At 48.1% G+C, this 25888-nt stretch overlaps 1 protein-coding gene across 9 annotated transcripts in view; it reads left to right on the top strand.

Annotated features, from left to right (window-relative positions):
• Positions 1-3824: 3824 nt before the first annotated feature.
• Positions 3825-25888, top strand: part of QTGAL (queuosine-tRNA galactosyltransferase) — a 118189-nt gene continuing 96125 nt past the window's right edge. For 3 of the 9 annotated variants that reach the window (XM_078066316.1, XM_078066315.1, XM_078066313.1), the window contains exon 1: positions 5539-5638. Coding sequence is in view for 5 of the 9 variants with exons in the window: in XM_036092920.2 (XP_035948813.1) it covers positions 3918-3959; positions 5323-5439; positions 5539-5638; positions 19069-19133 (324 nt within the window). In the remaining 4 variants the exon portion in view is untranslated. Of the gene's footprint in view, positions 3960-4125; positions 4257-5322; positions 5440-5538; positions 5639-19068; positions 19134-25888 lie in introns of those variants that run through there. The other 6 variants (XM_036092920.2, XM_036092898.2, XM_078066310.1 and 3 more) reach the window with 5 other exon arrangements.

Raw genomic sequence — 25888 nt, 5'->3', positions numbered from 1 at the left:
GCAGCTCAGGGGACACCTGTGGGATCCTGCACCACCATCCAGAAGTGCAGGGGAGTGAATGCCACCCCAGAGGCGACCGCAGATGACAAGACCAAGGGTAAAGTCTTCTCCCCCTTGTGCTCTGAGGGACACTTCTCCAGAGCGCTGGGAAGGTTCGGGGGGCCGGTTCCAGCTGCCCATAGTGGGGACCCCATCAACAGAGCACACTGGTCCTGGCTCCCTCTCCTTCCCTGCCTCACTCCCCTGCTCCCAGCTTCCTGGGAACAAAAACCCTCACTGCAAAGGCCCCGACTCAGGCTCTGCTTTCTGGGCACCCGGGCCAAGACAAACATTCTATGTGATACTCAAATGCTTGCATCAGATCCACTCCAGATGTTTGCTCAGCTGTTAATTGAATGCAACCTCTAATGGGAACCTCATTACTTCCTACAGCCAGTCCAGTGAATGAGTCCAGAATCTGGCTTCAGGTCAGTCATGTGTGCCAGGCTTTCATGAGATACTATTCTTAAAGTGCCTGGCACTTGGGAAATGCTTAGTTAATGGGATTCTCCTTCTCTCTCCACAGTTCCTGATAACCTGGTCCATATTAGAACAATGCACATTGGCAGAACAATGGCTTCCATCCATTTAGTTATTCCTCAGGAAACATTCATTGTGTGCTTTATGGGCAAGGTGCTGAGTGGGGTCTTGATTCTCCCTGTGCGCCGTATAGGGCTGTCCAATCCCTCCTTCATGGGACATGATTTCAGGTCTCTGTGGAACACCGGTGATCCTCCTTGTGACAGCACTTTGCCCCTATGCCCAGTAGGGGTGGGGTCACTCCCAGAGAGAATGGTTGAGCTGGGAGTCAGTGCTCCAAGGGAGAGCTGAGAGCCCTTGGAGGAGAAAGGAAAGATGGCACTACTGGGCTCTCCCCTCAGGGTGCTGTTCGGATTTCACAGCCACCCACGGGCCGACCCCTGCTTGTAGCTGTGGGGACAGCAATGGGGTCTGGGGCACCCTGACCCTGTACCCAGTGGTCAACCAGGTGGAGGGGATGAAAGAATGAGCCAGAGACCCTGCTGTGGCAACAGAACCTCAACAGGTCTGAATTCCAGGAACTTAGGGGAATGCTGAAAATGGAATTGATGTGACCATGTCCACACCAAGCCTACGTCCTGTAGGTTACTTTGTTTAGAAGGTATGGGCTGCAACCCCTTGATGAGCCATTAAACCAACACAGCCAGTCCCAAGCCACCTTAAAACGTGAGAAGAGACCATACCAGCTCATGCCACACATCGTCAGGCAGCGCCGATGAAAACATATTTACTATCCAGGGGCTCTGGCCCCCTGGGCAGCCAGTCTCGTGCAGGCTGAGGGCACTGTCTTCCCCAGGGCCCGGCAGCCCCTGGCCTCTCGGCAGGCGCATTGTCCTGGCAGATCCAGCGGGAGCTCTGTTGGGGTTCATCCCACCAGGAAACCGGGAAAGCACGTTTGGAGGTCTTGCAGTGCAGGCTGTTGGGGACGCCCAGCTGTTGTTAGAGCTCGAACTCACCCTTCCCTGTCACACTCGAAGAAGACACATTGTGAGTCTGGGGCCCAGCACCCAGACCTCACTACATCTTTGCCCCCACACCAGCATCTTAAGAGCCTGTCGGGCAGTTTCTAAATTTGAAGGCCCTGGAAATTGGCACCAGGTCTTCTGAATACAACCGGTATCCACCAATTCGTCTGCACAAGTAGCAACTATAAGAAAAATGTCATTTGGTGAGCCAGAAGCTGGAGGAGTTTTCTGTGCCTCCCCTCACATGCCTGTGACTTCGTTCATATTTTCAGTCCACCCCAAGTCCTCCCTCTGTCCCTCTGGTGGGAGCAGGGGTCAGTCCCCAGGGCCTGGTCTCTCTGTTGAGAATCTTCTCACCTGTGAAGAAGGGATTAATCTCAGGCCCTCACCCAGCCTCAACTCTGCATTTCTGAAGTGCCTCTTGGCGCTCTGAATGTTTGCAAAAGGCAGATGATAGCCAAGTTCTTATCAGGGGAAAGGCAGTAAAAGCAAGTTTCTGGCAGCAAGAGATGCACGGGAAGCAAGACAGGGCAGCCAAGACCAGTTCTGATACCATGTGCTGTGGAGGTGCGAGGCACCGCGTGTGACCCCTTACCTCTTCCTCCCGCCACGTACTGGGGAGGAGCCGGCTCTAAAGCCTACAGGTATCCTGGTAGCTACTACGAGACTTCTTACCAGCTTGTTTAAAATAAACTACTCCTAATATGCCAACCTTTGGATAACATTAGGTCCTTGGGAACGAATTCCCAGACTGCCTTTATCCCATTGCAAATAAGGCAGCATTTTTACCCATCTGACCTAAGAGTTTCAACCTGTACAACAGGCTTTGCAAATACAGATGCAGGTTTAGGAAAAATCACATTTGAAGTGATGCTTTAAAAAATCCCAAGCAGAAGTTTGGCTTTGCTTTCACTGTTAGTTTGTAGAGTGATTTGCATTTAATCTTGGTTTGGGGCAGTAAAGACTCCGTCCCCGCAGGCATGGCTGTAAACCTGGTCACTGATTCACATCCTTTGGGACAAACGCCCGGTGGGGACGATCCGGGTGCGCGCCGGCACGGGTCTACTAGCTCCCGCAGGACTCAGGGGGCCCCCAGGGGCCGGTCCCACTGGGAGGGGCAGACGCTCTCAGGGGTCACACAGCTGACGGGACACAGCCGGATAAGGGTGTCGCCTCTGCTGAGCCGAGCTGGAGGGGCCACCTGGGGGAAGGTGTTCTAAGGCACACGGCGGCCCCAGAGTCCGGGGAGCCCTTCTTCTGCTGGGGACGCAGAAACGAGGCGCGGATGCTAGCGGGCACAGCCGGGCCCCCGCCCCCTGCACCCCTTCCTTGCTGGGGACAGCTCAGGTGTCCTTGTCTCCCGCCCCCAGGCTTCTCCTTGTCCTCTGTCGGGCCAATCAGATGACACGTCACCTGCCTGCTCTCTTTTAAAAAAATGTTATGTGAAAGGTCGTCTGGTTTGGATTTTAAGTTGTAACCAACGGTAGAGCGTGGGTCCTTTCTCACAAACCCCACCTTCTCACAACCAAAGTATTTTTATAACATTTCATTTCACTGAGGCCCTCGGAGGGATTAATCCCCTCAGGGGACAGCAGGCGGGCTGGAGGCCCGAGGAGAGGGCAGAGAGGACACGGGGGACGCAGGAGCCGCCCAGGCCCCAAAGCACAAGACGCCGTCTTCAGTAACCGGGGCACAGCGCCCTCGGCCCGGGCCCTCCCTCTCCCCCTCCCCTCCCCCAGGCCTCCCCAGCCCCCCCCCTACCGTCCCCTGCCTCCCTGCCCTCCCCACGGGCCCGCCCCCTGCCCTGCCGCCCCCGTCCTCCTCCTCCTCTCCCTGGGCCCGCCCCACCCCGTCTTCCCCCTAGCACCCCTTGGGCCCTCTGCCCTCCCCTGGCCCTCCTCCTCCCCACCGACCCGCCCCTCCCGGAGCCCCTCCCGGAGCCCCTCCCGGAGCCCGCTCCTCCCCGTGCCCCCTGCCCTCCCCTGGCCCTCCCCTCCCCACGGCTTGCCCCTCCTCTCCCCTCTGACCCGCCCCCGCCCCTCCCCGGCCCGCCCCCGCCCCTCCCCCTCCCGGAGCCCGCCCTTCTCCGTGCACCCTGCCCTCCCCTGCCCCCCCTTCCCACCGGCCCGCCTCCTCCCCTCCCCCGCCCCGGGCCCGCGAGGTGCTCCCCACCCACCCCGGGCTTCCGGCCTCTCTAGGCCGCTCCTCTCCACTCCCCGCCGATCGACGGCTCTCTACGCCAATCGGATGCGCCCCGGCCTCGGCCCCCCCCCCCCGCTTCTCGGCGAGCCGGCCGCGCACGCGCCGCAGGCCGACGTGGGCGGTGGAGTGCCACGGCCTTAAAGGGCGGGGCGGCCGGAGGAGCGCGTGGCCATGCGGGCCCGAGGGGACCCTGCCGCCGCCGCGCCCCACGTGGTAGGTGCCGGGGCCGCGGGACGCGGGAGCCGCCTCCGCCCCTCCTCACCTCCTCCCGTCCCCTGCCCCTCCTCCCCCCCTCCACTCCTCCCTCTCCCCGCGGCGGGTCAGCACTTCCCCGGGGCTTGCTTGGGAGGGTCTCCGCCCGAAGCAGCCTGCAGCCCAAGAAGTTCATCAAGGCCCACCTTGGACGGAAATCCACGTTATGTTTTATATTGTAGATCTCGAGAACAGTGAAGATACTTTTTCCTTTTTTCTTTTCCTTTAAAGAATAGTGTTTCCTTTAAAAATAAATATGTAAGTAAATTAGGTGACCACTTTTTTGGATAACATAAATTCGGGAAGGGTTATCCCTGTGTTGAATCAGATCCTCAGAGTAAAGAACTTGACTGAATTATACTTTCAATCTATGAGCTTTTCAAAACCATATTCGGATTTGTTATTTTTATAATCCTATCCATTTTCTATGTCGATGTAGAATACACATATATGTACATGTATATTTGTGCCGTGCGTATGTGTATGTATATGTACTATACACACCTGGATGACCTGTGTTTCTGTTTTCTTATTTAGGAATTTGTTCACTCCTCAGTAGGGTATAAACTCTAGGGCTGGGAGGCACTAATTTCTATCTTTGGGTATTCTATAATTGCTTAACGTGGTAACATAAAATTAAGACAATTCCTGTAATGAGTTCTTTTGTTGGCAGTCAGGTTTCACTGGTTTTACTCCATACACTTTAGACATTTTTGTTTTATCTGGGCTATAGGAGAGAAGGACCGCACCAAACTCCTAAACTAAGTAGAGCAAAAGGACAGAGAGGTATATGGAGGTCACCCCCATTTTCCCAGCACCCACCCCATACTTCGTTAAAGCATGTGTCCAGGGACTTAAAAAGAGTTTTCTTGCAGTTTCTCTAACATAGTTTACCGAAAATGCTTACTCCACCGAGAAAAGGACCAATAGGTTATTTTCATGAGTGGGTTGGAAGATACACAGATGCTTGTTTCAACCAAAATGATGTTTCTGACCAGTGTTTGGAACGCACATGAATTTGTCATTGAATTGGGAAAATTTTTGGTGCCTCTCAGATTGTTGTTTGCTTTTCAAAAGTATCCAAAAGGATACTTTCCCCAATTCAGGGAAATCTAAGACATAGTAAATCTTAGGCAGCAAAAGAACGTTAAGAGCTTGGTGAGAAGGAACAGGCACCTTCTGTTGTGGGGGACACATTCTTTCTCTGGAAGCCAGGCCTCCGCCTTTGGAGATGCTCAGTGGTAATGGGGAAGAAAATTAGAGTGGAGGAAAAGGCATTAGCTTTCACACGTGTGTATGTTAACCCAGTTCTCTTGAATTGCAGTCTGTCATCCTCCCAGTCCACAACGCCGAACCGTGGTTGAATGAGTGCTTGGAGTCTGTTTTGCAACAGGACTTCGAAGGCTCCATGGAGCTCTCGGTTTTTAATGATGCCAGTAAGGTATTTGTGAACTTGCTGTTGGTTATGTAGCCCTAGCATGAGTCACATCTGAGTGCTTTGAGGAAGTTTCCTGAACTGCCAATGTCCTCGTGCTTTCAGGATAAGTCTATGACTATCATTGAGAAATGGAAGGTGAAGCTGGAAGGTTCTGGTATCCCCGTGGTCATTGGCGGGCACGCTTCTCCTTCACCCCGAGGAGGTTAGTGACCCTGTTTTATTATTCAACTGTAAGGAATGGTTTCTTATGACTTGTGTACTTAACCACCGTTAACCTTAACAATAACACTGCCCGCTGTTCCACCAGCAAAGAAGGGGTGCTCTGGTATTAGCAGAGAATCCCAACCCAGGACACACAGGCCCACAACCACGGGCACGTCCGGAGAGTAAGGAGAGGAGGCTCTTTTTATAGGGGGTGGGGGGGGTGGGGAGGGGGTGGATTGTTGTAAACAGAAAGTCCATTGGAGTAGGCTGGGAGCTGGAAGTATGGTGGCTTCTCATTGGCTGGGCTCTGGCCGCCTCCCATTGGCTGGGCTCTGGCCGCCTCCCATTGGCTGGGCTGTTGCGGGGGTAGCAGGAAACCTTCCTTCCTGGAGCTGGGTTACTAAAGTAGTACCCACCTGTAAGGGGCATCTCTTCCTATTGGGTCTGCAGTTGATAACCAGTGCTGGGCACAGAGCTCCCCCTGCCGGCCTCCTGACTCTGCTCCAAATAAGATTTTCTTTTATTAACTTTCCTAATAATTTCGTTTTCAAATCCTGGTGAAAAGTATCCTGAATAATAAAGTTTATCACTTATTAAGAACCCAGTACACCTAAATTTCTTATTCCTTGGTAAGGATTTGAATGAGACCACCAGGCATACTTAATACTTATTCAGCCTAACAAAAAGCTGTTGGGTGTTTTTATTTTTAATGTGAGTGATCATATTATTGGTCACCTCTGCTTCTTAAAATTCATTTCCTGTGACATTAGATTTGTTTTTGTCCAATTTTTAAAAAATCTTATTAAGAACTAGCTTTTGGTTTCATTGATTTTCTATATTCTTTTTTTCTATTTTGTCTGTTGCCACTCTGATCTGTATTTTCTTCTGCTTACTTTGAGTTTAATTTGTTCTTTTCCTAATTCTTTTTTTTTTTAAGATCTTATTTTATTTTAGAGGGAGAGTGCACAGGCGTGAGTGCATTCAGATGGGGGGGTGGGGCAGGGCGGGGGGGGGGGGTAGGGGCAGAGGAAGAGAGAATCTTAAGCAGACTCCCCACTGAGCACAGAGCCCCAGTGACCCTGAGATCAGGACCTGAGCTGAAACCAAGAGTCCGTTGCTCAACCGACTGAGCCACCCAGGTACCCCTGTTCTTTTCCTAATTCTTAAGGTGGAAGCTGAGGTCATTGATTTGAGACTTTTCTTCTTTTCTAATATAGGCATTTCATGATATAAATTCCCCTCTTACTATCACTTTAGGAACATTGTGATGTTCTTTTCATTTTCGTTCTGGGTACACCTTCAGATTTTCTTCAAACACCTTCTAATTTTCTTTTGACTTATTTATGGATTATTTAGAAGTATGTTAGTTTCCAATATTTGAGAGGTTTTCCAGATATTTTCTGTTATTGATTTCTAATGTAACTCTTCTGTAGTAAGAGAACATACTTTGTCTTGAATGTGTGGCCTATCTTGGCAAATGTTCTGTGTGCACTTGAGAAGGTTGTGTAGCTCTTGGTGTTGGATGGAGTTTTCCATAAATGTGAATCAGGTCAAGCTGAGGACAGTCTTGTTTAAATCTACCATGTTGCTGATTTGGGGTCTACTTGTTCTGTCAGTTATTGAAAGGGGGCATTGAAATCTCTAACTCTGCACATTTGTCTATTCCTCTCTATAGTTTTATCAATTTGGGTTAGCAATATTTTGAAACTCTGTTAACATTTAGGGTTGTTATGAAGAATTAACCCTTCATCATTGTGAAATAACCCTCTTGATCTTGCTGATTTTCTTTGCTCCAAAATCTACATTGTTTGATATTAATTTAACTGCTCTGGCTTTATTTTGACTAGTGTTAACATAATATATGTTTTCCATCTCTTTAAATTTTTAATCCATTTGTTGAAGGGTACCTCTTTTAAAGGGTAGCCCCTCCCTGTAGATTCTTGTAGACAGCAAATCCAGTCTGATAATCTTCACCTTTTAACTGGGTGTTTACATTAGTTACATTTAATATAACAGCTTTATTCATATGCCACACAATTCACCCATCAAAGTATATAGTCTTATGGTTTTTAGTGTATTCCCAGATCTGTGCAGCCACCCCCACAGTCAGGTTTAGAACACTTTCATCACTTCACACAGGGACCTGGTGTTCTCTAGTCATCACCCTCCGTACCCTGCTCCCGCCAGCCCTGCACCACCACTAATTAGGTTTCGTGTATAGATTTGTCTGTTGAGGAGATTTCTGCATATATGTTTGTAAGGGATGTAGGTGTGTGGTTTTCCTTTCCTGTGATGTCTTTGGGTATGGTACAGTGATGCTGGCCTCACAGAATTGAGTTTAGTGTTTCCTCCTTTTCTATTTTTTTGGAAGAGTGGGAAGGATTGGTGTTATTCTCTAAATGTTTGATAGAATTCATCAGTGAAGCCATCTGGTTGGAAGGGTTTTCTGTTTGTTTTGTTTTTTGTTTTTCTTAAAGATTTTATTTATTTGAGAGAGAGGGAGAGCATGAGTAGTGGGGAGGGGCAGAGGCAGAGGGAGAAGCAGGCTTCCCGCAGAGCAGGTAGCCCGATGCGGGCCTCGATCCCAGGACCCTGGGATCATGACCTGAGCTGAAGGCAGACACTTCACTGACTGAGCCACCCAGACGGCCCTTTTGTTGGAAGGTTTTGATTAATGATTCAATCTATTTATCTGTTATAGGTCTGTTCAGATTTTTTATTTCTTCTTGAGTCAGATTTGGTAGTTTCTGTATTTCTACAAATTTGTCCCTTTTGTGTAGGTTATTTAACTGGTTGGCACACAGTTGTTTGTAGTATGTTCTTAGAATCCTTTCAAATTTCTGTTAGTCAGGTACCCACTTCCATTTTGGTTTTCAGTAATTTTTTTTTTTAAAGATTTTATTTATTTATTTGAGAGAGAGAGAGAATGAGAGAGAGCACATGAGAGGGAGGAGGGTCAGAGGGAGAAGCAGACTCCCTGCCGAGCAGGGAGCCCGATGTGGGACTCGATCCCGGGACTCCAGGATCATGACCTGAGCCGAAGGCAGTTGCTTAACCAACTGAGCCACCCAGGCGCCCCGGTTTTCAGTAATTTGAGTTCCCTCTTTTCTTGGTCTGGCTGAAGGTTTGCCAATTTTGTTGATCTTTTCAAAGGTTTCATTGATTTAACACCCCCTTTTTTTTTTTTTACTTTCTGTTTCATTCATTTCTCCTCTGATCTTTATTATTTTCTTCCTTTGCTAGCTGTGTGTTTAGTTTCCTCTTCTTTCTAGCTTCTTAACATGTAAAATTAGGTTAGTGATTTGAGATCTCTTTTACGTAGGCATTCATAGCTAAAAATTTCTCTCTGAGCACTGCTTTTGTTGCATCCCATAAGTTTTGGTGTGTTGTGCTTTCATTTTCACTTATTTCTAGGGATATATCTCTAAGAATATCTAAGCATATTCTAGGAATATGTCTAAGGATATTCCACTGTTGCATAGAGTGTCTGTATGTGTCTGTTAGGTCTGCTGGTTTATAATGTTGTTCAGTCTTTATTACTTTACTGCTCTTCTGTCTAGATGGTCCATCCATTATTGAAAGTGGGGTGTTGAAGTCTTCAACTATTATAGTAAAACTGTCTTTTTTTTTTTTTTTTTTTTTTTTTTTTTAAGAATTCATCCGGGGCGCCTGGGTGGCTCAGTCATTGAGCTTCTGCCTTTGGCTTAGGTCATGATCTCAGGGTCCTGGGATCGAGCCCCACATCGGGCTCCCTGCTCCATGGGAGGCCTGCTTCTCACTCTCCCACTCCCCCTGCTTGTGTTCCTGCTCCCGCTATCTCTCTCTCTGTCAAATAAATAAAAATAAAATCTTAAAAAAAAAAAAAGAATTCATCCATTTGAGAAAGAGAGATAGTGAGAAAGAGCACGGGGCGGGGTGGGGGGGCGGGGGAGAAGGAGAAGCAGGCTCCTCGCTGAGCAGGGAGCCCAATGCAGGGCTCTATCCCAGGACCCTGGGATCATGACCTGAGCTGAAGGCAGATGCTTAACCAACTGAGCCACCCAGGTGCCCCCAAACTGTCTTTTTCTCTCTTTCATTCTGCCAGTTTTTGCTTCATTTATTTTGGGGCTCTCTTGTTAGATGTGTATAGTTTTATAATTGTTATGTCTTCTTGATTGAACCTTTTATCAATATAGAATGTCCTTTGTTTCTAGTAACAATTTTTGACTTAGGGTTTATTTTGCCTGGTATCAAATAACCAAGCACTCCAGTACTCTTTGGGTTACTAGTTGAATGGAATATATTTTTCCATCCTTTCACTTTTAACTCCTCTCTGCCTTTGGATCTAAAGTGAATCTCTTATAGACAGTATTTAAATGGATCATGTATTTTTAAAATCCATTCTCCCAATCTTTGCCTTTTAATTGGAGTATTTAATCCATTTACATTTAGTAATTAGTGACAAAGAAGGCCTTTTACCATCTTGTTGTTTTTATCTGTACATCTTTTCTTGTTCCATAGCCCTCCATTAGTGCTCTCTTTTATGCTTAATTGATTATTTGTAGTGTGCCATTTTGATTCTCTTCTCGTTTCCTGTTGCGTGTAAGTTATTTTCTTAGTGCTTACTGTGGAGATTACAATTAATATATTAAATTTATAACAACCTAGTATGAATTAACACCAATTTAGTTTCAATAGTGTATAGAGCTCTGTCCCACACAGTTCTGTACCTCCCACTTTATGTTGTTATCACAGTTTACATCGATACCGTGCGCCCACTGACATAGATTTATAATAATTGCTCAATGTATTTGTCTTTTAAGTCAGAGAGGAAAAAATTCAAAGTAAAAATAGAACAATACTGGCTTTTATATTTATCCATGTAGTAAACTTTATTATCATCTTTGACTCCTTTGTGTGGTTTCAGGTTCTTGTCCAGTGCACCTTGGTTACAGCCTGAGGGACGCCCGTGAGCATTTCTTGTAAGGGCAGGCCTGCTAGTGAAGAGCTCCCTCAGCACTTGTTTATCTAGGAATGTCTTAATTTCTCCTTCATTTTTGAAGGATTATTTTGCCAGATCAAGAATTTCTGTTTGTTATAGACCTAATCATACATACGTATTGTTTTATACAATTGCTTTTAAAATCAGTTAAAAGAGGAAAGGAGAAATATGTATTTATATTGTTTTTTATAAAATAATTACTTTTGTTGTTTTTTGCTTTTGTTTTCGTTTTTTTGTAATGGATTTGAAGTACTCCCTAGAATTCCTTGGGGTCAATCTTTTTAGCCTAAAGAACTTCCTTTAGTATTTCTTGTAAGGCAGATCTGCTAGCTAGAAATTCTCTCTGTTTTTGTTTATCTGGGAATGTCTTAATTTCTCCTTATTTTTGAAAAGTAGCTTTTCTGGATATAGGATTCTTGGTTAGCAGTTTTTCTCTTTGAGCGCTTCGGATATGTTACCCCACTGCCCTTTGGCCTCGACTGCACTGAGAAGCCAGTTCAGCCACATTCCCCATTCCCTCTCCCAGCTGCCTCTCACCAGAGCTCAGAGGGCCCTTGCACATAGACTTTTCCACACCCTATTGCAAAGGGCGTGGGGACGGAACGCTTTCCCCACCAGCCAGGGCAAGGGCCTTGGGGGGGCTCCCGGTATTCTTGGTGACACCACACCCAAGGTAGATAATGTCTCTGTGCCAGGAGGGGCTGGGTGGAAGAAGGGAGACCCACTTTTGAATCTCACATGCCTGGGCCTCAGCCTCAGCACCAGGTGCCTGCAGTCGGGATGAAAAGTGCTGATGTCCTGTGGCTCCCAGGAGAGTACGGGTACCCCAGCCTCCAGCTGGCGGGAGGGGGAGGGGAACCCTGTGTGCCCATCTGGGAAGGGGATTCCTCCTTGGGGAGGGATGGAGCAGGTCTTGGTTCAAGTACCACAGACTCTCACTGTTCTTACTGAATTTTAGTCATTTTCCTCAGCAAATATTTCTTCAATTGCTGTATATCCTTGGGGCCATTTCCAGAGATTGTAAGTAGTGGCTTTTTTTTTTATGATGTCCACCAGTTTCTATTTAGGCAGTTCAGGCAGTCTGTGGAGCTCTGCGTACTGTCATTCCGGAAGCCTAACTCCAATCAGAATTCTTGATGGTTCTATTTTATCTCCTGTTGGCTTAGTAGCTAGAATTCTGTTTTGCTATTTTAGTGATAGATTTGGGGTTATAGCGTACATCTTATTATAGTGTACAGCTTACCACTGAGTTCAGCCTTTCAAACGTCCACCTGTATCTTTGCGTGTAGTGTAAGGATCTTACAACAGTATCTGGGCATTTCTCCCCTCTGCTCTTTATGCTACTGTTGTCCTTTGCCTGTATTGTAAACCCCACAGGATATCAGTGTTAACTTTAAAGAGACATACGAAATAAAGAGAATCACATGTTCACCCATATAGTTACTATTTCCAGCTCTTCGCTTCTTTGTCTAGATCCATATTTCCCTTTGCTGTCATTTTCCTTCTGCCCGAAGGACTTTCCACATTTCTTGTGGTAGCGATGAGTTCCTTCACCATTTTCATGTCTGCATCTGGCCCCGTTGCATGTGGGCTGGTGGACCCTGTGATGAAGAAATGTCATCACAAGATGCACAGCCTTTCCTTTAGTCCCTGTCTGCTGCCCCCAGCTCCCCTCCCAGACAGGTGAGCTTGCCCCTCAGGTAACCTTCTTGTACAACTTCTGTCCTCCTGCTCTCTCTCTTGCTTCCCTTGCTCCCTTCTTTCCACCTTTCCATCTTCCTTTGTTCCGTGCAGTTCCTTCCCCTTTTCAGAGTGGGTGGGGAGAAGAGACAGGGAAGGCCTGAGACAGCTGGTCTTCTACATTTGTGGGAACAGCCCCTCCCCACCCTGATGGTACCTCTTCAACCTGATGTTCCTTTTGCTTCACGTAATGGAGGGAGGGATGGGCAGTCTGCTCACCTGAACAGTGGTGGCTAGAGAAAAGAACAGAACCCCAGAGTTCTTCCCAAGTCAGCCCCTGTACTGTGGTGTTTGGGTTTCCTCCCAGGCCAGGGAACAGCCTCCTTCTGTCTCCTGCAGAGGCGCCTGTAGTTTTAAGTCAGGTGTTCAGAGTCTTACGATTTTCTTCTGTTTCGAAGGCACTTCTAGTACTGGGATTAGGTAGGTGGGGTGGGGTGGATTCCTGGTTTGTTCTTGCACTATCTTATCCAGCTCAGTTTCTTACATTATCTCTGATTTGTATTAAGCATTTTAATCCTGAATAAGTATTATTGTTTTGTTTTGTTTTTCTAATTTATACTTTACTTTTCATATTTTTTATTGGGATAAGAAGTCTAGAAGAACAATGTGGAATCCTATTACTGAATCCTTATATTGTTCCTGACGTAGAGGGAATGTTCCTAGTGTTTCATTGTTAAGCATGGTATTTACTATTGCTTTCTAACAGATGCCTTTTTTGAGTTAACTTGCGATTCCTAACTTAGCCTCCAGAAGATGAGGGATCAGTATAGAATTTTATTAAATGTCTCTTAGGTATCTGTTAAGGTGATTGCTTATTTGTTTCCCCTAACATATTTATCATAGTAAGTTATTTTAGTATTGTTCTTAACAATGAACAGTGCTAGAACTATCAGCAATGACATGGTAGTATTTTTGTACAATTATTCAGTTTCCTTCAGGATTTTTGTATCTATGGACATATGGAAAATTGATCTGTAGCTGTTGGGTGCTTGTTTAGTGTCTGGCTTAAGGATAAGAGCAGAATGCCTTGGGCTTGCTAATAGAGCATTTATGTAAGCAGTAATTGTGTATTGCAGCTCACCAATCTTTGTCTCAACCTCCCATATAAACTAGCCCTACAGCCTGTGTACAGACAGAAAAAAAGCATTTACTCATTCTCACAAATGTCTGCTTTGAGTAATAACAATTTTTTTGAATACCACCGTGTGATAAAAAGAAGTTCAGGCATACAGAATGGTCTACAGTGAAACACAGAAGCCTCACACCCTAGAAGCAACCAGTGTTTTTTGGTTCTTAGTTGATTTAATTCACATAGTGTCAGTCAGTACTCATTGAACGAGGAAATGTTCAGCCACTGAAGTGTTCCGCGCTGCACTTCTCATTTCCCCTGCAGGGATTTTGTTTGTTTTAACATGGTCACATTGTCAGGGTGCATAATCTCCACACTCTGTTCTATAACTTGTTTTATGTGCTTTACTGCTAAGTTGATTCTGACAGGTGCAGCTCACCGCAGACCAGACCGTGTGGTGGGTTAGACTCAGAACTGAGACCCTCTGCTGTTGGCTCTGGGCTGTGCCCGGGGGGCTCCCAAGTGTCAGGATCTGTGGGGCCTTTAAAGACCTTCTGCCTTATTCTCTTTTACTTTCTACACACCTGCCGTTGTTTGGGTTTTTCCCCCTTCTCTTTTTCTTTTATTTAGTTTTCATTTTATATGTTCCCTTTTTGTGTTGCTGGAGTCCTCCTTGAAGTGCATTTTCCGTATCTGGCATGTAGATGGTAAAATATTTGGAGTTTTTACATGTCTGAAAATGTCTTCATTTTGTACTTAGGCTCAATTGACAGTTTGGCTAGGTATAGAATTCTAGGTTCCAAAATCATTTCCCTTAGAATTTTGAAGGATTGCCTCATTATCTTCTGGTGTCCTCTGGTTTTGTTAAGAAATCTTATGTCAGTCTGACTCCTTAAAGTTTTCTTTTCTGAAAGTGTTTAAGATTTTTCTCTTTATGTTTTGAGTTTTGAAATTTTATGATGCTGGGTCGAGGTGTAGTTGCTTTTCATGCACCCTCTGTTTTTATACTGAATGATTAGCTTTGCATTCTTAGCTTTAATTGTAATATATTGGGTTTCCTTTAGCTTCACTTTAAAGTTTTTGTATAAGACTTGAAATTAGCATGCCCGCAATACACTGCTGGGTTGAAGGAGGAGGTAGGCCAGATGATGAGGCTGGAACTTGTGGACAGGCCCCTGCAGGTTGTAGGAGTTTGTCCTTTAAATAGTGGGCCTCAACTTGGGTTGCATGTTAGAAGTGCCTGCGAAGCTTTGGGAGCCCTGATGCCTAAGCCCGAGTCCCACCCTAAGATATTCCTGAGTCATCGGTTTGGGTGCCGCCGCTGCACTGGGACTGTGGACGCTTCCTAAGAGATGCTGGGTGCATCCACAATTGAGGACCACTGCTTCAGAATAACCTCAGGAGTGGTGTGGCGTCAGCCCCACTCCCTCGTGGGCTTGGTCCTCAGGGAATCTTGTAGCTCTTGTGCTATTTCAGGGGTGGGCAGGGTGGAGGTTTGGGATCCCTCTGGGTCCCCCGCTCTAGACCCAGGGCTGTGTTGGCTCTGCTCTGAGTCCTGTTCAGACTGGCGTGTGACTCTCCTGTCAGGGTAGGCAGGTAGGGGTCAGGGTGGGGGGTAGGGTTTATGCTTCAGCAAGGCTCTCCAGAGAGGTGTGAGTAGGAGAGACGTCCACTCTTCCAGACACTTCTTGCCCTCAAAGTCTTTTCATCCTGTTTCCTCTCTCTGCTCTTTTCTGCCAGTTTTGGTGGTCAGGTGGTTTGCTTCTGATTCTCAAGAGTGTGCCCCCAGCATGACCTCACAGAGTTTGCGCCTGACCCTGGAGGACTTGCTGGTTTACTCAGAGTTCGCAGAGGACATCTGAGCCCAGGCTGTCTCCTCCTGAGTTCCTGGGGGCCCGCCCTCGCACAGGGCTAACCTTTCTCAACACTGGCTCTCCACAAAGCAGTGTGCTGCTCCATGGGGGCGGCTCAGACGCCCGTCCTCCCAGCACCCTGCCGTCACCTTTGGCAGCTTCCTGCCAACACTGAGGTCTGTGTTCCTCGGCCAAGGAGAGGGAGGGTGTTGGTGGACCTGAGTTAAGTAGTTGAGTTCACAGAATGAAACAGAAACAGAGAGTGCCCTGACCCCACACCACATCCCTCACAAACAGCACCCCATATCCTACTTAGGAGAGCAGGAAAGTGTAGACATATTTTAGAAAAAATTTAAAACCAGAAATAGTTGTTAAAATTGGTCATTTTAAAAGAAAACTTTTTCTAAGTTTGTATTGAAAGACCACACTCTCTGGCATTGCCTCTGGTGGCCCTGCCGCCAGAGGACCGGCGCAGAGGACTGGGCGGCAGGCAGCCAGGCTGCGGCGGGCCCCACCCTCCACCTCTCTGTGCCTTGGTTTCCCAGGTGCCCGTGCCCACTGCTGAGAAGGCATGGGTGCTAGAGCCACTCAGTCGCTGCCCCATTCTTGGCATCCTGATCTTCACCGTTAACTCATGCATCTGGAAGACACTCCGTTTTTTTTCCCAAATTATTTCTTGTTTTCATTGTTGGAAATAGAAAACTTGAAAGAAATCAGTTGTTGTAGAACGTCTATTTCAGCTTGCTTCTGAGATATGTGTAAACAAACTGTGGTTTCTGAAATTAGTTTGAATGTCTTTTTAAAATATTCTTTAATTAAGATGTTTTGCATTTTCCGTAGTTGATAAAGGAAGTCGAGGGCATTTTGGTGATGGTGTGTCTTTACTTGTCTAATCTCCATTTTATTTTTTTTTAAAGATTTTATTTACTTATTTGACAGAGAGAGAGACACAGCGAGAGAGGGAACACAAGCAGGGGGAGTGGGAGAGGGGAGAAGCAGGCTTCCCGCGGAGCAGGGAGCCCGATGCAGGGCTCGATCCCAGGACCCCGGGATCATGACCTGAGCCGAAGGCAGACGCCCAACGACTGAGCCACCCAGGCGCGCCTAATCTCCATTGTAAACACGTTTTGTTTTTTATAAAATATTTTTTATAGATTAGATATAACGAGTCATATCACATTTGTATGTATTTTGTCAACAACAAAAAAGTCAGTTGTCATAGTGTAAAGAAATGAAGCGGTCGTGCTGTCATTTTGAAGGGGGCAAGGCAAATTCAGGGGGGCCCTGCATTCCAATTATGGAACGGAGTTAATTTGATGACATCCGAAAGAGCGTATTTTCCTACAAAGATATTTTCTGAAATAGAGAAAGTTATGTCGACTATTGGATAACATAAATCCACAGTGTTTCCTTTTTCAGGAGTGCTGAGTTATTTAAATTGGATTAAGATTCATTTCTTATTATTTCATATCATAACAGAGCAAAACCTTTCTTAAAAATGCGGTCACTTGCTAAAATGAAAACACAACACAATTGTGTCCTCTTCTCTCCAAAGAGTGAGGATGGCTGCATTTTTCCTGCTGTGACCATGACAACCAGCTCCGTCACAAAGGGACAGCCTCCCCGGACATCAGGCCCTGGCACAAACATTTGACTTTCTTCAAGGCAGTAATATTAAAGCAAATTCCTTGTCTTTGCCAAACATAGGACTCATTGTGAGGAACTTCCAGCTTCCTTAGTGAGACATGTTTTCCTTCGTTATCCAAATTCTGGTTTGATTTTTCCCCTTCTGAAACCTGACTCTACTAAGCAGCTTTTTAAACAGAACTCCTGGTAATTTAAGTGTGATTGTGGACCATCTCTTCCCGTTTGCGTCTTCCTCGTGCAGCGCTTTGGTTTTGATCCCAGGAGGCCTTTCCTGGGCCTGCCATGCCCGGTGACAGAGCTTTAGCCATAGGTGTGGCCTTGTGGCCGCGAGGCCATCCCCGGGCCCTCGCCTTGCTGCGCTTCCTTCTCTGCCTATTACACCGGTGGTTCTTGGAGACCTGGGACCGCTCTGCTAACTGATTTGGGTTGGCTGAACTCTAGGATTAATGCTAGAGACTGAGCTGCCGCCTTGTGTGAAAACAGCCTGCACAAGGGTACTGCCCTGGGCCGCAGCCTGGGTGACCTGAGCAAGGCCGTGTCCCTGCTGCTCTGGCCCAGCAGGACTGGCACTGGGGCTGCGGTTTGCTCAGAGCTGCTGACTGGAGCGGCTGCCTTCTCTCCCTGCCTCAGAGACACTGTCCTTGGCGTGGAAAACCAGGGAGTGCTCCGGTGTGGCCTGAGGCAACGTATTGCTGTGTCCCTGGCACCAGCGAGACGTTCTTCAGTGTGCCTGAGCTGGAGTACTAGAGGGATTTACTGTTTTAGGTCTGCGCACATCTGTTTCAGTTTGTGTGACTTTTCTCCGTGGCCCCAAATCCGTAACTGGCTGGTTAACTCGATTCAGGTGTTGGTAACTGCTTTTCTAGGGAGGTGTATCTTATGCCCCTTTGAGGTCCCCTCGGCCCCTCTAAATACCTCCTGTAACCTGCCCCTGGCCTCAGCACCCGGACTCAGCTGCCTCAGTGCTGATTTCTGCGGCCGCTCCTTACTCAGAGAGCTTACCGGGCCGGGCCTGCCCTCCTGCCTGCCTCCATGGCCTGCTGTTCCCCACACCGCTGGGCGCGCTCTGGCGTCTGCTCTTTATCAAACCCTAGCGGCCCCAGGCCCCCTCTTGCCCCTTGTCTTCATAAGCCTCCTGGTACTTCTCCAGCACTGTTCATTCCGTGCAGCCGGAGGTCATCATTTAACTTTTTCCAACTCAGTTGCAATCTCTTTGAAGGCAAAGTGTTTCTAAAACATTTATTAAAACATAACATCCATACAGAAAAGTGCACTTATCATAAATGCCAGTTCAGTTAATTTTCTCAAACTGAGCACGCCGTGTAACCAGCGCCCCGATGAAGAGCCGACATCACCAACCCTCAGAGGCCCCCCGCTGCGTCCCTTCTGGTCCCTGCCCACTTCCCAAGGCAACCCCCTGATTCCAGATGAATTTGCTGCCCTTGAACACCATGTGGACATCACGCACATGTGTGTGCAAACCAGGGTTGCTCATTCTCATCATGGTATTTTCTCAGCTTTTCCATTCTACGTTGGGGACCATCACATCTTGGTGAACGTGTGGGGGTGTTCTTTGGGGTCTGCACCTAGCAAGGGAGCTGCTGGGTCATAGGGTATGTGCATGTTCAGACGTGATGAACACTGGCAGTGACTGTAATTACCACTGAGGGATGCGTTCAGATAACTGCTCATGGTGTCCAGTGAGCTTTTACCAACCGATCACACACGCGTTACCCCCTCCCCAGGTAACCATATCTTGACTTTTATCAGCATTCCCGACAGCATCTACTCAAGCACTTCCATTCAGGGATATTTTGATTTTTTCTTTTTAATATTCCCCCCGGCTTAGCTTAGTGTTATACTCAGTAAATGGTTGCTGAATCTGTTTTCCTCCAGTGAGCAATCCCTCCTTAATACGCTGGTCCCACGTGGCCTCTTTGCGTCTCAGCCCCTGAAGATGGAGCTCTGTTTTCCATTTGCTTCCCTTTCACTCTGTCTAGGGCTGACCTGGTTTTTTTTACCTGGTAGTGTGCAGTGTTGTTAGCTCCCTTGTAGTACCATTACCCTAAGTTCTAGGAAAGAGAAGACCACTGAAAATTGAATTACAAAAGAACTTTTGTCTTTCTTTTTTCAAACAGTTGGATATTCTAAAAATCAAGCAGTAGCACAAAGCTCAGGATCTTACCTTTGCTTTTTGGATTCGGTAAGTAAATGTTTTATTTAAAGTGTGTGTATATGTAGTGGTTGAATAATTAAATGACCTGACATTTTAGTGTGGTTCTTGAAAATCGTTATTCTAATATATAATGATCAGACTTAAAAGTTAAGGTTCATGGGCTCTTGCTGTTAAATTGCCGTAGCACTGAATGAGTTAATTTTTAATAAATAGAATTATATAAAAATGCAGAATTGCACAACAGAATCACATAAACTGGGAAGACATGGACAAACACTTAGTTGATGAACAGCCTTAGATAAGATATAATGCACACAAGTGATAAGAAAGCACAGAGAAGGATTGGTGGTGGGTCTGTCGGGAAGGACGGAAGGACAGGCGTGGGGGGCCAGAACAGCCGACTGCAGATGGGCTTTAACATACCTTTTGGTCACTTGTGACCAAGGAAACAAAAGTTACATTAGTGAGATACGAGTTTTTAAAAACCACATTAACAGGGTTTTCTGAAGTGCAGATAGTCCATATTTGGAAAGTGTGAATTGGGGGTGCTCAGCGGCAAAGTTAAGCATTTTGTATCAAGAACTTAAAAAATGCTCATGCCCTCAACTCTAGACTTCATTTGTAGGGATCTCAGAAATTCTGAAAACAATTTATGTGCGGTCGGTTTATGGGAATTACTATGTTTATAAAGCGTCTTCAGTCACGTGACGAAGGATTACGACAGGTGAACAAGAAGCATAATTGCATAGATAGCGTGTGTTCACCCGTGGATTTTCTTGTTACTTACTTCATTTTTTTTTTAAGATTTTTATTTATTTTTTGAGAGAGAGAGAGCGAGAGCACAAGCAGGGGGAGGGGCAGGCAGAGGGAGAGGGAGAAGCAGGCTTCCCACTGAGCAGGGAGCCCTATGCGGGGCTCGGTCCCAGGATGCCAGGATCATGACCTGAGCCGAAGGTAGATGCTCAACGACTAAGCCCCCCAGGCGCCCCTTATTACTAACTTTAAAACACTCTTTAAGAATGTCTGTCTGTCTGTGGTCTCCCTTCGGGCTCCTCTGGGTCTGGGAATGCAGGGCACCCACATCTTCTGGGCATTCCTTGGGTAGCTGCTGTTGGCGTTCGTGAGGTCGGCCGTGGCTCAGAGTTTCTGATTGTGCTGAATTCACCTATGAACCTTGTCATCTCGTATAGGCTTAGCCTTTTCCTTGATTACCAGGACCTTCTGTACAAGGTCTGGGTCCATGGGGAGGTTTGAGGAGATTGTGTGCCTATGCGAGCAAGCGGCGAAAAATTGCCTCTCAGACGGCCCTGCTCTTGGAGACAAACCCTGGGGCCGCAGTGCCTGTCCTGCTGCTTCGGCGTCTCCGGTCTCTTTTTCTGCCTTTTTCTTAGATAAAACTCCCTCTTGTTCCCTCATCTTGCAGACCTGGCTCCAGGGCCTGTTTTCACTCTCAGATGGTCCATCCAACAGTTTCCTAAACAAAGACAGTTTTTCCACCAAAGACAGCTACACCCACCACATAGCAAAGTGTGCTTCTTACGGCCTTTGGGTGCAGGGAGGTGGCGATTTTCTGTTGCTCCTTTAGGACTGCTCTTTCTGAAATACTCAGGAAGCTCCCACCGGCGGGACTAGGAGAAGGAGAGAGGAGGGCTAAAGACACCCTCTCCTCTCCGGTATCCTCCAAGGCTTTCTCTGCGTTCACTGGAGAGCAAGAAAGAAAATGAAGGAAGGCCAAGTTGGACCAGGTGGAGCCCGGTTTAGAACGGCAAGAACCGCGGACCAGGGAGGCTCCTGATAAAGCTACTGATGGATGTCAGCACAGTGGCCACCGGGCTGGCAGAGGGCAGGGTGGACGACCAGGTCCTTTCAGTGGTGGGCAGGGAGAGAGAGAGCAGGTCGGACACCTGGCCTGGTCAGTCCCAGAAACTGTGGGGAGGGAGGTGGGGGGGGAGCGGTCAGAGCCACAAGGGCCAGGAGAGGAAGGCTGCCAGATTGCGCGTCACCGTGTCTCCGTCCTGGGCATGGGCATCAGAGAAGGATGGTGTTGCCGAAGTCTGACCAAGGAAGACTTGCCCCCACTCTAGAAATGTGAATTGTTCTTGGGGTTTAGGTGAAATAAGTTAGGTAAATTTTGGTGAGCTTTGCCCTGGGACTGGCACGACCGCCTTGCTGTACTAACCAGGGCAGGGGTGGCACAGTCCATCGCCTTCCCGGTGGCTGACGGGCGTGTCTGCCTGCGAGGGAGCTGAGGGCACAGATGGGCAGGCGCATCTGGTTCATTTAGGACCTGGCTGTTCCCGGCCATGGGTGGGGTAAGATAAGCAAACAAAAAAGTCTGGCTTTTGAAGAAGGTAGCCTTTAATACGTGCATCGTGACAGGGACTTGAATTCCTGGGCCCTTGAGGTGAGCAGATGCGGCGTCTGTGGAAAGGAGAGCTTAGAACTGGGCTTCATCCGGGGGCCCTGCTTTTCTTTTTTTTTTTTTTTTTTTTTTTTTTTATTTATTTTTTTTTTAAAGATTTTATTTATTTATTTGAGAGAGAGAGCACATGAGAGGGGGGAGGGTCAGAGGGAGAAGCAGACTCCCTGCTGAGCAGGGAGCCCGATGCGGGACTCGATCCCAGGACTCCAGGACCATGACCTGAGCCGAAGGCAGACGCTTAACCAACTGAGCCACCCAGGCGCCCCCGGGGGCCCTGCTTTTCTGAGAGCGTCCCTTCCGAGGGTACCCCCACCACTTGCCACCACAGCAGAGAACCTCTGCCTGGCCCGCTTCCCTTGGGCCCCTGGCAGCATGGTCTCTGCATCAGGAGCCTGTTAGCGCGAAGCTGTGTGTCCTGCCACAGCGCCTGGCAGGGGCTGCAGGCCCGAGGGTTCACGAGGGGACCGCCCGGGAGGGAGACTGGGCCCGCGCCCCGCACGGGGACGCCCGAGGGGACTGCCAGGAGGATGCCCCATCTTCCCGGAGGTGGGTTGGCGTCCTCAGTGAAGGACAGAGACAGGCCGTGCCCCTGTGCCCTCGGGTGTGGGGCCGCGCCCTTGTCTGCCCGCGCCTGTGGCGCCTTTTCTCTGTGCACCTTTGTTCTGTTTTTTAGTTTCTGATCTTGGTGGGTTTGGTTCACTTCTCATGCTCACTCATTACTTCTCCACCTTTCTTTTTACTTTCTCACGTAAGGTTTAGGACGATTCCTTCTCTTCTGGGGACCACGTGGGTGTCCCTAAGTCCTGAACATACTGACTCAGGTGTTGTCACCTCCGTAGCTCCCAGCCTGATTTCTTCATCTTTAAATGGAGACCTTGGGATCTCGGGGCAGAGAACTGAGTCCGTCACGAGTCTCGGTTCAGGACGCTCACTCCTGTTTTCGAGCGGGGCCTGTTGGTGTGCTGTACCCGCGTCTTGGCACAGGTACTCGTCTACGTGCCCGTGAAGCTGCCGTGCAGGACTGGAGCCGGCCCAGCCCTCTGACCGCGTCCCCCGGCACGCCTGCCGCACGCCGCGTCATAACCCTGCTGAACTCTGCTGTTCGTACTGAGCTGAAGAAGTCAGTTAAAAATTTCAGTGTTTTTATCTTCATGCAAAGAGTATCAGGCTATATAATATTTTAAAACTCTCGTTGTTAAGATCCATCAATATTGTTGTTACGTATCTTTGTAGATCAGTTTTTAAAAATAGAAGTAAAATTTATATATAGTGAAATGCAAGATTTCAGTGTGAAAATTATATACAAAGTGAACAATTTGGTGAGTTTTGACAGCTGTGTACACCCGTTTACGTAACACCCCAGTCAGGATACGGAGCGTTTCTGCCGCTCAGAACGTCCGCTGCGCTTCTGCTGGACGGCACTCAGGCCTCAGATCTGCGGGGGGAGTCTCACAGGGTGCCCTCTCCTGTGCAGCTTTTTACTCCATGGTTCTCTGATATTTTGTGTGTCGATGGCTTATTCTTTTTTTATTATCTGTTGTGTGAATATGCCACGATTTGTTTTACACTGTACTGTTTATTGACATTTGGGCAGTTTCCTGTCTGGGTTATTTTAGTGAAAGCACCACAAACATTCTTATGTAAGTCCTTTTGTGGATGTGTATTTCCATTTCTCTTGGGAAAATACCCAGGGGTGGAGTTGACTGGTCACAGGGTAAAGGTATGCTTCGCCTGCAAAGAACCTGCCAACCACAGATGTTGCTCTTGTGTCCGGGGCGGGGGGGCTGCTCCACCTTCTCACCCCCCCAGACACTGTTGGTCTCAGTCTTAACTATTCAACAGGTGCAGAGTCTGTCTTGTTGCAGCTTTGGTTTGCATTTCTCTGGTGCCTGGTGATGTTGTGCACCTTTCACGGGTTTAATGGCCATTCATTTCTTCTGTGAAATGTCTGTTCAAATCTTTTGCCTGTTTTTTTTTTAGTTGGGCTGTTCGTCTTGTTATTAGAAGACGAGTTATGCAAGTTCTATATTTTGGATGCAAGTCCGTTGTCAGATACTGTGAATACTTTCTCCCATCTGTGACTTGCCTTCATATTTAATGTCTTTTGATGAACAGAAGTTCTAAATTTTGCTGAACTCCAGTGTATTTTTTTCTTTTGTAGTTAATTTGTTTTTCTAAGAAATCTCCGCTTGCCCCAAAGGAGAAGCTATTCTCTTATATTTTCTTCTAGTAGCTTATGGTTTTTATCTTGTATTTAGCTCATTATCCATCTCGTATTAACGTCCGTGTGAAGCAGGACCCAAGGCTAATTGGTCACAGCACCTCCATCTCGTATTAACGTCCGTGTGAAGCAGGACCCAAGGCTGATTGGTCACAGCACCTATTAATGTCCGTAGGAAGCAGGACCCAAGGCTGATTGGTCACAGCATCTATTAATGTCCGTAGGAAGCAGGACCCAAGGCTGATTGCTCACAGCACCTATTAATGTCCATGTGAAGCAGGACCCAAGGCTGATTGGTCACAGCACCTATTAACGTCCGTGTGAAGCAGGACCCAAGGCCGATTGGTCACAGCACCTATTAATGTCCGTGTGAAGCAGGACCCAAGGCTGATTGGTCACAGCACCTTTGTCGACGACACTGTCTTTCTTTGCTGAGTTGCCTGACGCCCCTGCTGAAAGCCAGTCGGCATGCCGGTGCATGTTCCATCCTGCTGCTCTGCGGTCTGTGGTGTGCATTTGGCCCGCCACGCAGCAGGGCACGGGCAGACAGACCGCGTGCTCACACACCCCCCGCCGGGCGCCCGGCTGCTTCCAGCTCTTGCTCGCATGAGTGACGCTGGCGCGCTGCACCGTGTCACGGAAGCCAGAGCTCCTGTTGGGTGGGATGCTGGCCCCAGGGGTGCGCGACCATCTGACCGAGGGACACCGCGCTGCTCTCACGCGGCTGCAGCCCTCGGAGCCCGGGCCGTGGGGTCCGTAGCCTCCCAACACTCAGCACCGTCAGCCTCTTAATTTTTGCCGGCGCCTCGCAGTGTCTCCATCTGTGCTTCCTGGTTGTAAATTGTGGTGAGCACTAGCTCACCTTTTTGCCCACTTTTCTTTTTCAAACTTAGAGAAAAGTACAGAGAACTCAGCTTTGCGGTCAGCATTGCATCTGTCACCTCGAGCCTTTGCTTCCTGCCAAGAAGGACGTCTCCTCCCAGCAGAGCAGGAACACGTACAGGACGGACCCCGCACGCCCAGCTTGTTCATGTGTCACCTGAGGCCTGGTCAGGACCACGTGCTGGAGTTGCTTGTCTCATGTCCTCCATCTCCTCTGTCTGGAACATTCCAAAGCCTGACTTTCCTCATCTTGATGTTTTGGAAGGTTCCAGGGCACTTGTAGGCTGCCCTCTTTAAAACTCAAGTTGTCTGATTTCTTCACGACGGTGTTAGGCATGCATGTTTGTGTGGGACATCTTGTTGCATGTGATTTTGATTTGCCCCATTCCTGACGGTGCTGTCTCTGGTCACCCAGTGCAGGTGGCATCTGGACAGTGGAGCTGCGGCAAGCCCTTACGAGTGTATTTTTTGAACTCCAGTGTATTTTTTGAACTCCAGTGTATTTTTTGAACTCCAGTGTATTTTTTTCTTTTTTCTCCTGTGGATTGCCTCTTCTTCGGCCGGCCTCTCCTGGTGGGCATGTCAGGGTCCACGGGGAGCAGGCCCCTGGTCAGGAGAAGATGGTTGCGGTCTGCAGCGAAGGCAGGGTACCGATGGTACATCAAAATAAAATGTTTTTGCATGAAGAAGGCTTCTGAGGCCTCTTAGCTGGGTTGCATTTTGACTTGTTGGCCCCTGGGACGCAGGCAGATTGCCGCATTTAAAACAGAGTGCTTATCGTTAGGAGCAGCTCCCAGGCTGCAGCTCTGCCTGGAGTTCATTCATTCGTGTGCCTGGTGCTGGTGGGGACAAGGGGTGCAGCCGTCAACAAAACAGACCGGAGAGCAAAAGCCAACGTCTCCATGGCGACATCGGCCCCCCCACTGCTGCAGACCCTCACGCACTTTCACACATGCAAGCCAGGCCCACATCCCCTGCAGCTTCTCAGCGATGCCCTTGCCTCTGAGTGCCGCCAGCACACGAGGGGCCTCACCCCTTGGCCTGCTCGTGGGATGCCCTGTGCACAGCACTCACCAGTTTGCACACGCCTGCCATGGACGGTGTGCTGTGGCCTGGGCCTTCGCAATTCAGGAATCTCCTGCTTAGAAGAGGATGTCATGGCAGCGCTTAAAAAACGTGTGTTGCAAAGCTTGAGGAGCGCAGCTTCCACGTACTTACTTAGTTGTTCTTTGGCATCTTTCATCAGCATTCTGTAAT

Source organism: Halichoerus grypus, chromosome 2 (genome assembly GCF_964656455.1).
Source record: "Halichoerus grypus chromosome 2, mHalGry1.hap1.1, whole genome shotgun sequence".
Taxonomy (NCBI): domain Eukaryota; kingdom Metazoa; phylum Chordata; class Mammalia; order Carnivora; family Phocidae; genus Halichoerus; species Halichoerus grypus.
Note: the sequence above shows the minus strand (reverse complement) of the source record. Positions and strands in the feature narration are given on the sequence as shown.